The 14,040-nt window shown below is 41.1% G+C and overlaps 1 protein-coding gene across 9 annotated transcripts in view; it reads left to right on the plus strand.

The window, feature by feature from the left end:
• Positions 1-1,189: 1,189 nt before the first annotated feature.
• The window catches only part of LOC104232758 (uncharacterized), a 39,807-nt gene continuing 26,956 nt past the window's right edge, over positions 1,190-14,040 (plus strand). For 4 of the 9 annotated variants that reach the window (XM_070165150.1, XM_070165148.1, XM_070165145.1 and 1 more), the window contains exons 1-2: positions 1,190-1,332; positions 2,130-2,234. Coding sequence is in view for 6 of the 9 variants with exons in the window: in XM_070165145.1 (XP_070021246.1) it covers positions 2,194-2,234 (41 nt within the window). In the remaining 3 variants the exon portion in view is untranslated. Of the gene's footprint in view, positions 1,333-1,544; positions 1,618-2,129; positions 2,235-14,040 lie in introns of all 9 variants that reach the window. The other 5 variants (XM_070165144.1, XM_070165143.1, XM_070165142.1 and 2 more) reach the window with 2 other exon arrangements.

The raw sequence follows: 14,040 nt of genomic DNA on the forward strand, positions 1-14,040 counted from the left end.
GAGTCAATTTTATAATTATGAAAATAATTAAATCTTAAAATAGGCTAAAATTGCAATTATATGCAATTTAACTTTAAAAATACTAAACAAACTTGTAAAATATGCAAAAATTATGACAGCTATATTTTAATATAAATATGAGAATACAATAAGTGAATCAGCCAAAATGATAATTTTGGGGATAATTATTGGATTTTTCTTGATAAAATAGAGCAATAAATAGATTTAAAAATCTATAAAAATTAAGAGAAAATAGTAAAACCTTTGGACATACTTATATATATACATATACCTGCTATTTTGAAATTATTTTGATATGAAAAATATATAGGAAAAAATTGGGTATCCGCAATATCATGTTAGGGCTTTACGCCGATATTGTTGGGACCCGAGTGGTCGTTTCTTGCTGTCATCTCAGTAGTCATTGATATTTTGTACTCAGTCTTATTCATGCATTTCATATCATTTCTTTGTTTCAGTTGCTATTTATTGGCACATCATATCATTGTTCTGGGCTAGTTTCATGGCATTGCGATCCCGTGTGTGAGATTGGGGAGTGATGACTGAGTGAGGCTGACAGCCTGATTTTGAGTGACAGTCACTACTAGAAAATAATTTTATTGGAACGGTTATTTTGCAACGGTATTGTAACCGTTACAATAGATCATATATTGGAATGATTTTAACCGTCACATTAGTGTCAAAAGGCTTCCAGAACACTTTTGAAGAATAACCGTTCCAATAGTATAATAACCATCACCACCACCACCAACAACAACAACAACCCAGTATAATCCCATTTAGTGGGGTCTGGGGAGGGTAGTGTGTACGTAGACCTTACCCCTACCCTGAGGAAGAGAGGCTGTTTCCAAATAGACCCCCGACATCCTTCCCTCCAAGAACTTCCCACCTTGCTCTTGGGGAGACTCGAACTCACAACCTCTTGGTTGGAGTTATTTGTGAAGACGGTTTGTAAAGGCGATACAATAGAGTTATTTGTGGGAACAGTTTGGTAAAATAAAAGTATAATGGAACGATTTATTTTCCCTCCCTACTTTCCCTCCTATATATTTATTAAAAACAAAAAAAAACTAAATAAATGACCCCACTAATATTTTAATAACTCTTTAATATATTTTTTTAAATTAAAATATATATTATGAAATGCTCCGTCACTTTCTCTAACTCTCAAAACCTAAAATTAGACATCTTCTCTCTCAGTCTCAACCTAGAACACATCGACTTCACCATGGACGAACTCTGTCGGCCAGCTCCAGCGAAGGACGACAACTACCCATGTATTACACTGTCATCTAAGAGTCCCTCATTCTGGTGAGTGTTCTTATTCTCCCTTTTTTCATATTTCATCTTGTTTTTTGCTGGTTTTTTCTTTCTTTGTTGATTTCTTTTCGCCTCGGTTCTTTGTTTTATTTTTACTTGTTTGCATTCTTGAAGTGCCTGACTTTTACTTGATTAAGAAGTTTGAAATTTAAACATATGGTTTGAAATTGGATTTTAAGATATCAATCGAACTTTAATTTCAGTTATGGACAATTTTGTTGAAATCATAATTCTGGATTCCTGGGAAATGATATCTTCTTTTACAATTATTATGAGGTATGGTTTGTTAAATTTTAGTATCTGATCAATTTATTAAATTTAAATAAGAATTAAATAGGGTAAAAAGTTAGTAAAGAATGAAAAAAAAAAGTATACTTTTGGTTTGGTCGTATAGTTTACAACATCATCTTAGTTATATCTTTTTATGAATAAAATTGCTAATCTTAATTAAAGGAAAAAAAAGAAAAAGATAAACTGAGTAAAAGAATAATTCCGTGAAGAGTACAAAATGTTCACTATCACCTCCTCCACCGTCTATTACATTATATAACAAATTAATGTTTCTGTTGAAATTTATATTAGAAAAAATTGTATGGTGTTTGCATTATACGTTTGTTCAAATATCCTTAAATTGCAATTGCATGCAAGGCTCTATAATTTTTAACAAGAACATACAAACAAAAAAAATACTTGTACATCAATGTTAGTGAGATCAGGTTGAAGTATGTAATACATATCTAAATTCTTTTAAAAGAAAGAGTTTTATCATGTGTAAAAATTTATTGCAGGTAAATATGAATTGAATGTAATATGAGATTTTAATTAATACCGTGATGAAGTTTAGAATAAGGAATGCGTAGACAACAAGGAGACGTGCCTTGCATCTTTGCCAGGTTTCTTCCTTTTCTTGAACTTTTGTCCTTCTAATTTTATCTGCTGAACAAAAGTTCTTTCACTATATCAGCCTTGGTGTATTTGCTCTAATTGTCATGACCTGGAATTTCCACCCTTGGGAGTCGTAATGGCGCCTACTCGTAGAAGCTAGGCAAGCCACGAACTTAGAAATCTTTAACTCTTCTATTTTAATCTTTTTTACAACTTATATTAACAAGTGATAAACATCTAAATGACAGCGGAATATGAGATTTAAGCGGAAGTCTTAAATAAATATAAAACCAAAATGTTTCGAAAGTCAACACATGCCTCTACCTAGAAACTGGTGTCACAATAGCCACGGACTACTAAGAGTACTACATACAACAGTTTGAACGAAAAATAACATTGTTTGTCTCGGATACATGAGATAACAGAACATAATAAAAGATAGAGGAGACGCCGGGCCTACGGATGCCTGCAAGGCTACCTCGATATCTCGGTGGACTGAAGGCTGGCTCCCCTACTGCTGCTGATCAAGTGCTGCTCTGATATCTGCAAAGAGTGCAGAGTACAGTATCAGCACAACCGACCTCATGTGCTGGTAAGTGCCTGGCCTAACCCCGGCGAGGTAGTGACGAGGTTAGGACTAGACTCCAGATAAACCTGTGCAGTTATATAATATATGGCGGAAAATAAACAGGAATGAGCAGTTTAAAATGGGAGAGGGTACATGCTTTGGGGAAACAAATCAAGACCAACAAAAACTTAATAAAATATGAAAGGACAACACAATATCTACAACGATACAATCACAATACTGTTGCGGCGCGTAACCCGATCCCTTATCATTTAACATTGTTGCGGCATGCAACCCGATCCATATATATATATATATATTGCTGCGTGCAACCCGATCCAATATAATGTCTGTTGCAGCGTACAACCCGATCCAATATAATATCTGTTGCGGCGTGCAACCCGATCCGATATAATATCTATTGCGGCGCACAACCCGTTCCAACTATATAGTCACTAATAATCATAATTAACCGTCCTGACAAGGGATCAATAAGAGACTACACTATCCCGACAAGGGAACTCAGCAGTACAAGTATATACGTCCCGGAAAGGTAGAAGAACATACAAGCATAGAGTATATACAAGAATGGGGTGTAAAAAGTCAGTAGAAGAACATACAAGGTAGAAGAAAAATATTAAACAAAGTAGAGGCAAATATACACAAAAGAAAAGGAAAAGAAAGTCAGAGAAATACTTAAGCATTTTCAGAAAACCCTAGATCAGAAACGAAGCGGTTTGAAAGTAATTTTTGGAAGAAAAGTTAGGGAAATTGTTTGAAAACTCAAGGAGAGCACAGATACACAACGGATCTAAGGAAATCGGAGAAAACCTCGAAGGATTATGGTTTCAAAAGAACCCTAGAAGTGAGATAGGCTTTGAAAGGTCACCAATCTGAGTCGGAGAGGTCGGAATTAGGCTCAAACCACCATGGTACGCCGGAGTAAAGCCGGAGATGGCCGTGGAACCTTGAATAGACAAAGGTCTGGGTGCAAACCTTCAAGTCTAGGCCTTGAATCTTCAGAGATCAGGCACGTGAGAATAAGAGAAGGTGAGTATACGACTCCCATAGCCTGAGAAGCCATGGATTCCTGTGGGTTTCAAGGTGGAGGTGGTGGTAAGAGGCGGTTAGGGTTTGAGAATGTTCGAGAGAGTTTGAGAGTTCAGAGGCGGCTGGTTAGGTGAACTGATTTAGGATTAAGGGGTGTTGGTAGATTAAAAAAGGAAAGGAGAGTTTGTGGCCGTTGATCAAAATTATCAACGACCTGGATCAAAAGGGGAGCCGGACGGGTTGAATTAAATGGGTCAGGGGTCGGGTAATTTAGAAACAGGTCCGTGTAATTTGAAATTGCAATTGGGTTCAATTGGGGGGTTGATTTGGGCTACAATTGAAATGAAATAGGGCTAGTATTTAAATAGCCACTTTTGCTTATTTATTTTATAAAATATAGTAAAATAATTTCTAGAAATAAATTAAAGGTACTAAAATGATTAATAATACGTAATTATCAAATTAAAAAATACTGAAGTCAATTTTATAATTATGAAAATAATTAAATCTTAAAATAGGCTAAAATTGCAATTATATGCAATTTAACTTTAAAAATACTAAATAAATTTGTAAAAATATGCAAAAATTATGCCAGCTAAATTTTAATATAAATATGATAATCCAATAAGTGAATAACCCAAAATAATAATTTTGGGGATAATTATTGTGGTTTTCTTGATAAAATAGGGCAATAAATAGATTTAAAAATCTATAAAAACTAAGAGAAAAATAGTAAAACCTTGGGACATACTTATATATGCATATAACTGCTATTTTGAAAGTATTTTGCATATGAAAAATATATAGGAAAAAATTGGGTATCAACAGCTGCCCCTCTTTACCCTTGAAGGATGAAAGAGTTGTCGGGTAAAGATATGATGGCCAATTTTGACCGAACGAAATGGTTTGAAAAGGTTGACCATGCCCTGGTTCCTGAGCTGCCTACATATCCCTGATCTTACAGGAATCAGGCCATATATAGTTCAGGATCCGTCGGCGGAGTATGCCTTTGGAGGTTTTCCAAGAACGGACGTAATATTTGGGTTAGGATGGATGGTTAAAGTCTAGTAGGCCTATGGGAACTAGAGCGGGATTGCTCCTGCTGAGATGGCCGTTGCTCGCCGGTTTACCTGCAAATGAACCATATGTTGTGCGGAAATTTAAACATGATGCAAGTTCCCGTCGGACCATGAAATGTTGTCTTTGGACGGTAGGATGACGTCCTGGGCCATGAAGTGTATAATAAGGATTCGCAGGCCATGAAATGGCGTTCTCGGGCTATGAAAATGGTGCCTCCGAACAATGACGCCTTCGGATGATTTGGCGATCTTTCAGCCTATGAGATGCAGTAGGTGGCGATCTTTCAGCCAATGCAAGATGTAAATAAAGTGGAGATGTTTCAGCCGATGCAAGCTATAGATGCAGTGACGATCTTTCAGCCGATGCAAGATGTAAATAAAGTGGTGATCTTTCAGCCGATGCAAGATGTAAATGAATTGGCAATCTTTCTGCCGATGCAAGATGTAAATGAAGTGGCGATATTTCAGCCATGCAAGATGGAGGTAGAGCTTAACCTCGGAAGGCAGAATGGTAGGTAGCCTTATGTAATGCAGAGAAATGCAGATAGAGGTAGAGCTTAACCTTGGAAGGCAGAATGGTAGCCTTATGCAATGCAAATAATGCAGATGGAGACAGAGCTTAGTCTCGGAAGGCAGAATGGTAGCCTTATGGATGAAGTAAAAATGTCAAATGGCAATAGAGTTTTCTTAGCTGATAGCGGATTGCGGTATCATGATTGCTGGGGATATTATGCCTGCTGGGGACACTGTTGTGCGGATAGCAGTTGCAAGCAAGTGCAATGGTTCGGAGAGTTGTATTCCTGAACTTTGTGAGTGAACGTATAGTATATTTGATGATTTTGCAACTCAAGTGCCTGCATCCAAAGAAAAATCATGATTTTGTAAAGGGGGAGAGGTTAGTTCATATCCCTGCTGGCTATGCTTGACCTGCCCGGCTTTGATCCGGCGATACCGTATATATCACTAGGGTGGCGTTGCTAAACAAGGCAATTTTGGTAATAAACATGTATGATTTAGTAAAAGCATAACATAAGTACATAATTAAGAATAGTTTTCTTTAGATGAACCGATGACTGCGACGTGGTTCAAGACATTGCGACTTCTCTTGCTCCGGAATTTTGAGGGTCTTCCTCAAAATTCTTCCCCAGTTTCCAATAGCGGGGGAGATGGAAATTTTATTGAATTGTGACCGAACCCATAGGGCTACCTACGTATCCCCTCTTAAACGGGAATGAGGTCAGGCGTAGTTCAAATTATATCATATAAGGAAAGCATAAAGATTGCATATAGTATCGCTTGACTGCGTCTGAATTGATCGGCTTTAGCCAGACTTCTCTGTCCATTTCTGCGAGTATGAGGGCTCCTCCTGTTAGATCCTGGTGAACCATATACGGACCCTGCCAGTTGGGAGAGAATTTCCTTTTGGCTTCATCTTGATGTGAAAAGGTTTTCTTTAACACCAGTTGCCTCGGTATGAACTGTCTCGGCTTGACTCTTTTGTTAAAGGCTCTGAACATCCTGTTCTGATAAAGTTGACCATGGCAAACTACATTCATTCTCTTTCCATCTATAAGAGTTAGCTGCTTGTAACGATTCTTCACCGATTCTGCATCGTCTAGCTTTGCTTCCTGTATGATTCATAATGAGGGAATTTCCACCTCGGCGGGAATGACTGCCTCTGTACCGTAAACCAGCATATAGTGGTCTGTAAGCTGTAGAATTCTTGTGTTTGATCTTAAAGGTTTCACACATGGATTTCATCAAATCACTGTTGAGGTTGGATCCATTATCAGTAATGATCGACTCTGGAATTCCGAACCGACACATGATATGGTCGCGGACGAAATTTGCCACGACTTTCTTGGTCACTGCTCTGTAAGATGCTGCTTCAACTCATTTGGTGAAATAATCAATTGCCACTAGGATAAACTTGTGCCCGTTTGATGCGGCGGGTTCGATTGGTCCGATAACATCCATTCCCCAGGCGGCGAACGGCCATAACAAGCTTGTTGCATTAAGCTCATTTGGAGGCACCTTTATCATGTCTGTATGTATCTGGCAGCGGTGGCACTTTTGGACATACTGGATGCAGTCTATTTCCATAGTCATCCAAAAGTAACCAGCTCGGAGTATTTTCTTTGCTAAAACAAAGCCATTCATATATGGACCGCAGGTCCCTGCATGAATTTCCTCTAATAGCCTGGATGCTTCCTTTGCGTCGACACACCTTAATAATCCCAAATCAGGAGTCCTCTGTTGTGAAAGAAATTGTTGGATAACCTCCGAAGTGTGCGCTTCTGAATAGCATTTGCGAGCTCTGGGTATTCTCCATTTGCCAAGTATTCCTTGATATCATGAAACCAAGGCTTTCCGTCTGCTTCTTCTTCGACATGAGCACAGTAAGCGGGCTGATCATGGATCTTTACCGGAATGGGATCAATGAAATTCTTGTGTGGATGTTGTATCATGGATGATAGGGTAGCCAGTGCATCGGCGAATCCATTCTGGACCCTGGGAACATGCTGGAATTCTGTCTTTGTGAACCTCTTTCTCAACTCCTACACATGATGCAGATAAGGGAGTATCTTGGAGTTCATGGTTGCCCATTCTTCTCGGACCTGATATATAAGCAAGTCTAAATCCCCAATTACTAGCAACTCTTGGATGTTCATGTCAATGGCCATCTTGAGCCCTAAGATGCAGGCTTCGTACTCGGCCATGTTGTTGGTGCACGGGAACCTGAGCTTGGCAGATACTGGATAATGCTGGCCGGTTTCTGATACTAGGACTGCTCCTATGCCAACTCCTTTGAAATTTGCTGCTCCATCGAAAAACATTCTCCAACTGTCATCGGATTCTGCAATGTCTTCGCCTATGAATGATACCTCTTCATCAGGAAAATATGTTTTCAGGGGTTAGTATTCTTCATCCACGGGATTTTCAGCAAGGTGATCTATTAGTGCCTGTCCTTTGATTGCTTTCTGAGTCACGCAGAAAATGTCAAATTCACTCAACAAGATTTGCCACTTGGCCAGCTTGCCAGTGGGCATGGGCTTTTGAAAAATGTATTTCAAAGGGTCCATTCTTGATATGAGATATGTAGTATATGCACAGAAGTAGTGCCTCAACTTCTGAGCTACCCAAGTCAAAGCACAACAGGTGCACTCTAACAGAGAATACCAAGCCTCGTACAGGGTGAACTTCTTACTGAGGTAATAGATAGCTTGCTCCTTCCTCCCTGTTTCATCATGCTGCCCTAGAACACAACCGAACGCTCCATCCAATACTGTGAGGTAGAGAAATAGAGGTTTACCTGGCTCGGGTGGGATCAAAACCGGTGGTGTTGACAGGTACTCCTTGATTCGGTCGAAAGCCTTTTGGCAGTTATCAGTACATTTGGTAGCGGTATCCTTCTTCAACATCTTAAAGATTGGCTCACAGATAACTGTATATTGTGCTATGAACCAACTGATATAATTAAGTCTCCCCAAGAAACTCATTATGTCCTTCTTGTTCTTTGGTGGTGGTAGTTCTTGAATAACTTTGACCTTTGATGGATCTAATTCTATTCCTCGGCAACTTACAATGAACCCAAGTAGTTTTCCGGCAGGAACTCCAAATACGCACTTCGCGGGATTCAGTTTTAGGTTGTACCTTCTCAGTCTATTGAAGAACTTCCTCAAATCTTTTATGTGATCAGTGGCTTTCTTGGACTTGATAATAACATCGTCTACAAATACTTCGATCTCCTTGTGTATCATATCGTGGAAAATGGTGGTCATGGCCATCATGTAGGTGGCCCCTGCATTTTTTAACCCAAACGACATCATTTTGTAGCAGTACATTCCCTACGGCGCAATGAAAGCCGTTTTCTCAGCATCTTCTTCATCCATCCAGATCTGATGATAACCAGCGAAACAATCTACAAATGATTGCAACTCGTGCTTGGCGTAATTGTCAATCAAGATGTGTATGTTCGGCAAGGGGAAGTCGTCCTTTGGACTAGCCCGATTGAGATACCGGTAGTCGACACAGACTCTGACCTTCCCATCCTTCTTCGGCACCGGCACAATATTGGCTAACCATGTCGGATATTCTACTACCCTGAGGACCTTAACTTTGACCTGCTTAGTGACTTCTTCCTTGATTTTCAGACTCATATCGGGTTTAAACTTTCTGAGCTTCTATTTTACCGGTGGACATGTCGGATCAGTTGGCACTTTTTGGGCCACAATAGATGTGCTCAAACCAGTCATGTCATCGTATGACCATTCGAATATGTCCTCATATTCCTTCAGAAATTCTGTGTATTCTTCCTTTTCTGACGGTGACAAATGAACGCTGATCCAAGTTTCTTTGATATTTTCTGCATCTCCCAGGTTAACAATCTCGGTCTTGTCCAGGTTGGACTTAGGTCTGTTCTCAAAATTTTCAACCTCTTTAACAATCTCTTTCGGTATATCATCTTCCTCTGAATCTATGTCTGTTTGTTGCATTGTCTTATTGCATGTCACAACCATTGGTTCATCAAGATAGGTAATAGTAATGCTGTATAAGTAAAGTAATGAGAGAAATTAATAAGAGTAAGATTTGTAAGGAAACCGAAATGCTTTGATAAATTTCATAACTGTTTTTGAACATTGGAAGATCTTATTGCGAAAATTCAAAAATGCGAAAGGAAAATCAACTAGTAAAAATAAAAGATAGTGCATGATGCTTTGTTCAGCCTTGCTACCACGAGGCTTTTCGAACTCTGGTGGTTCTGATGGTATAATTGTTGAGGCATGCTCCTCGGCTTATAGTCTGTATGGAAGGGCCTTCCTCCCCCTCCTCCTCGAAAATGACACAACAATCCATGTCATCTTCTTCTAGGAACAAATTCCTCACTGCTGCCAGTGCTTCCTCTTCTTCCGACCCATAGATAACATCGGCCAGCTGGAAAGTCTGCTCCAAATGTGGTATTGGCTGCTCCAGCGGGTAGTATGGGCCGCGCCATAGTGGCAACCAGTTGTTGAATTCCTCCCAAGTATACTCGTATCCCAGATCGAAAGTGGTGCCATGTTTCTTCAGTTTGATCGGCTTGGCAATTCCTTTGAGGTTCTTGCCAAGTCCCTTGCCAGGCTCATATCCGCTCCACTTCAATATGCTTTCAATTTTGTTGTCCCACCATTTATGTTTGTCAACGGTGTTGACTCGCTCGATATGGTGATAGGTTTCCCCGCCTATCCTTCTCCTTCCTCCAATTGCTGGGATGGTTTGGCGACTGTATATGGGATTGCTATCGTCACCGTAAATGATCACCTCTTGGTGGTTCCACTCAAATTTCACCGCCTGATGCAGTGTTGATGCTACGACCCTAGCTGCATGAATCAATGGCCGTCCCAACAATAAGTTGTAAGATGCCAACACGTCTACAACCTGAAAATCAACGTCGAACCAAGTAGGTCCCATTTGCAAACATAGGCTGATTTCCCTAATGGTGGATCTTTGGGAACCGTCGAAAGCTTTGACGTTGATGGCCCCGTCCTTGATCTCATACAGCCCCTTTCCCAATGTTCTGAGTGTTACCAACGGACAAATATTGAGGCTGGACCCTCCATCAATCAGGACCCTAGTGATAAAATAATCTTCGCATTGCACGACGATGTGCAATGCTTTGTTATGATTCAACCCTTCTGGTGGCAGCTCATCTTCATGAAAAGTGATCTTGTGACTTTCCAATACCTGCCCTACCATGTTTGCCATTTCTCTTTAGGTGATATCGCTTGGTACATATGCCTCACTTAGCACTTTCAACAAGGCATTCTTATGTACGTCGGAACTTTGCAGCAAAGCTAGGATGGAAATCTGTGCCGGTGCTTTGTTCAACTGATCAATGACTGAGTATTCCTTGGCTTGTATCTTTTTCCAGAGATTATCGGGCCCACTTTCAGTGATGGTCGGCCGATCAGAGGTCTGCTTACTCGACTCAGCTAAATGCTCCGGAGTATAAACCCTGCCAGTTCTTGTCATACCCTATGCTGCAACTGTTTCCCCGAATGTAGCTTTCCCTTTCCTTCTCGCCTCGACTGTGTAATCCCATGGTATGGCATTTGTATGGAACGGTGTTACGACCGACATTGTTACTGGGATGGGCACTTTTACTCTGAACGGAACATGTATTTTGGAGGGTAAAACCACAACTTCAAATGGTGCATGTGCGTTTGCTGGAGACCAAACTCGACTTCAATTGGTGTTGGCATCTTTGTAGGCGGTGGTGCTTCAAATTCAAGTGGTACATACATGTTTACCTCAGCATCCCCAGAAGGCTGAGTCTGGACTACGATCGGATTGAGGGTGACTATCGGCTTCTTTGGCTCGTCACCTTCTGTGATTAAACCGATTGATCCTTTGGGATCCCAATCATCCTCTGTTTCAATCATGTGAACATATCCACCCTTATGGTCCAACAGAGGGTTATTGCAGATATTAGGAGTAGGCTCCTTTGCTACAATGATCTTGTTATCGATCAGAGTCTGGATATTATCTTTCAGAGAGCGACATTCATCAATGGTATGTCCCTTCATGCCGGAATGGTATGCGCAAGATTTGTTTGGATTGACCCACTAAGAAGGGTTTTTAGGGGTTATAGCAGGGATAGAGGTGACATAACCAGCAGCTTTGAGCCTTTCGTACAACTGGTCAATCGGTTCAGCAATGACGGTATACTGTTTGGGGGGTCTGGCGGTCGAAATTTGGTCGAGGTCTAGGAACGTTTTGATGTATGGGAGGTGATTGATAGTGGGATGGATGAGCATTGTAGGCTTGGTAGACATGTGCGGGTTGGGAATATCTGGGTGAAGTAGGTTGATATGTAGGAGGTGGGGGCGATTGGTAAGTAGGTGATAGATCTTGGTAAGAGTGTGAGGGTGCTTGGTAATTCTGGGTAGGCTGATATATGAGTGGAGGTATCGGATAGGCTTGGTATTTGATTTGGGATTTGACTCTTTGTGCAACCATTACGGTACCTACATCCCTTTTCTTGGACGTACCACCAGACCGTAAAGCCTTATTGGTAGCTTGCAAAGCTTCAAAGTTCCTAACTATACCACTTTTGATGCCTTCCTCGATCCTTTCCCCTAGCTTGATGATGTCAGAAAATTTCTGGCTCTCAATCAACATCAGCCTTTCATAGTACTGCGGGTCTTGAGCTCGGACGAAAAACTTGGTCATTTGTTCTTCTTCTAAAGAGGTCTGACCTTAGCAGCTTCTGATCTCCAGCGAGTGGCATACTCGCGGAATGTTTTCGTGGGCTTTTCCTTTAAATTCTGGATATAGAACACATCTGGTGCATTTTCTGTGTTGAACCTGAACCTGTCCATAAAGTCGGACGCCATACTCACCTAGTTTGACCATTTCTTTGGGTCTTGGCTAATGTACCAAGACAAAGCATCTCCCTCCAGACTCCTCATGAAAAGCTTCATGCGAATCCTTTCGTCTTTCCCTACTCCGACCACCTTATCGCAGTACGTTCTCAAGTGGACTCTCGGATCCCCTGTACCATCAAACATCTCGAACTTAGGAGGTTTGTACCCCTCGGGCAGTTCGACATCTGGTTATATGCAAAGATCTTCGTAGTTCAACCCTTCAATCCCCTTACTTCCTTCGACACCCTGAATTTGACTAGTCAATCTCTTGAGTTCCACAGCCAGGTTCCTGATGAGTGAGTCTTTATCATCAGACTCGGGTGTGCATGAGACAGGTTGGGTGGAGTGCGGCATGGTTTCCACACAGATGGGGGTGTTATGGTGGAAATGGTCATTTGTGGAATTCAGAGGTTCTGGGATGAGCAGTGGAGTATTGCTGGATGTGTGGCATGTATTGCAGCGGTGGTGAGGAGCGGGATGGTTTTGTGGTTTTGGGATATTTTGTAGAGGCGTGGGGTTCTGAGCGTTTGGAAAATTGATATCTGGAGTGGTGAGGGAAAATGACAAGTTTGCCCGATTCCGAACTTGATCAAGTTCCTCCTGAAATTTCACCAGTTTCTGCTCGAGTTGGGACACACTTTCTTTGGAGACCTGAGCATCATGAGTGACCTCTAACCGTTCAGTTGATTTTTCCTTTCTGGTGTTGTTCAAATCTTCCATCTTTCCTTTTTTCCTGCTTCTGATAGGACTAGGAGGAGGAGTGAGTGGAGGGCCCTTTGATCTTGTGGAATATAATGACGATGCCAGAGTGCACGAACTAACCTTTGGGGAGGGGATTAAATAAACAAAAAGGTAACAAGTCAGTGGGGATTATAAGAAAGTGTTGCGATATTTAAACACATAGTGCAAGAATGTAAATCGCGTCTTAATTTGGGAGCTTCGTTGTGCCCGAGGTAGGCCTAACGACAAATTTATTTGGAGAACTTAGAATGCTAAATGCCTCATTTTATTGATAAAAAGTAGATGAATCCCAAAACGACACTAAATAACAAGGAATAAAATGTCACTAGTGGTCATTGGCCTTATTACATTTCATAAAGTAAAAGAAAACTCCTATTTATTTGGTCCTAGAAGGACCTTCCCCAGACTCGACATTTTGGCTCCATCGAACAGCTTCACCAGCTCGCGAAGTCCCAGCAGCAGGTAGGCTCTGGCCAGGTGTCCACCCTCGTTTCCTTCAGCATTCTGGCAGTCCTCGATCCTCTTGAGAAACTTCCTTTCCAGGTCCACTAAACCTCGTTCCAGGTATCCTAATCGCTTGTTGACACTGAAAGCCATGCCTTTCCACTCTTCAATCAGTTTTTGGTGGGCTTCTTGAATCTCACAGTGATCTCTTTACATTACCAAATCCTCTTGCGCAGTTGGTTGTATTTGACCTGTGCTTCAACCCTTTCATCGATGATTCTGTGACCTCGAACAAACCCGTGTTGGCCCAGACCATTATGATTATCCTCCAGCCAGCCTGAATAGTATGGGGTGCAGCCAGCATGGTATCTGTCTGGTTCGATAGTATCTCTTCCCATGATGATCTTGCAATGCCACATATGCTGAGCTTGGCACTTATAAGGACTGTCATTAGCTTGAAAGTCAGCCCGGAAGTGACTCATTTTGTCGACCCTTGGTATAACCTACTTCCTACCAGCCTATCTCA

This window comes from Nicotiana sylvestris, chromosome 12, assembly GCF_000393655.2.
Source record: "Nicotiana sylvestris chromosome 12, ASM39365v2, whole genome shotgun sequence".
NCBI classification, from domain to species: domain Eukaryota; kingdom Viridiplantae; phylum Streptophyta; class Magnoliopsida; order Solanales; family Solanaceae; genus Nicotiana; species Nicotiana sylvestris.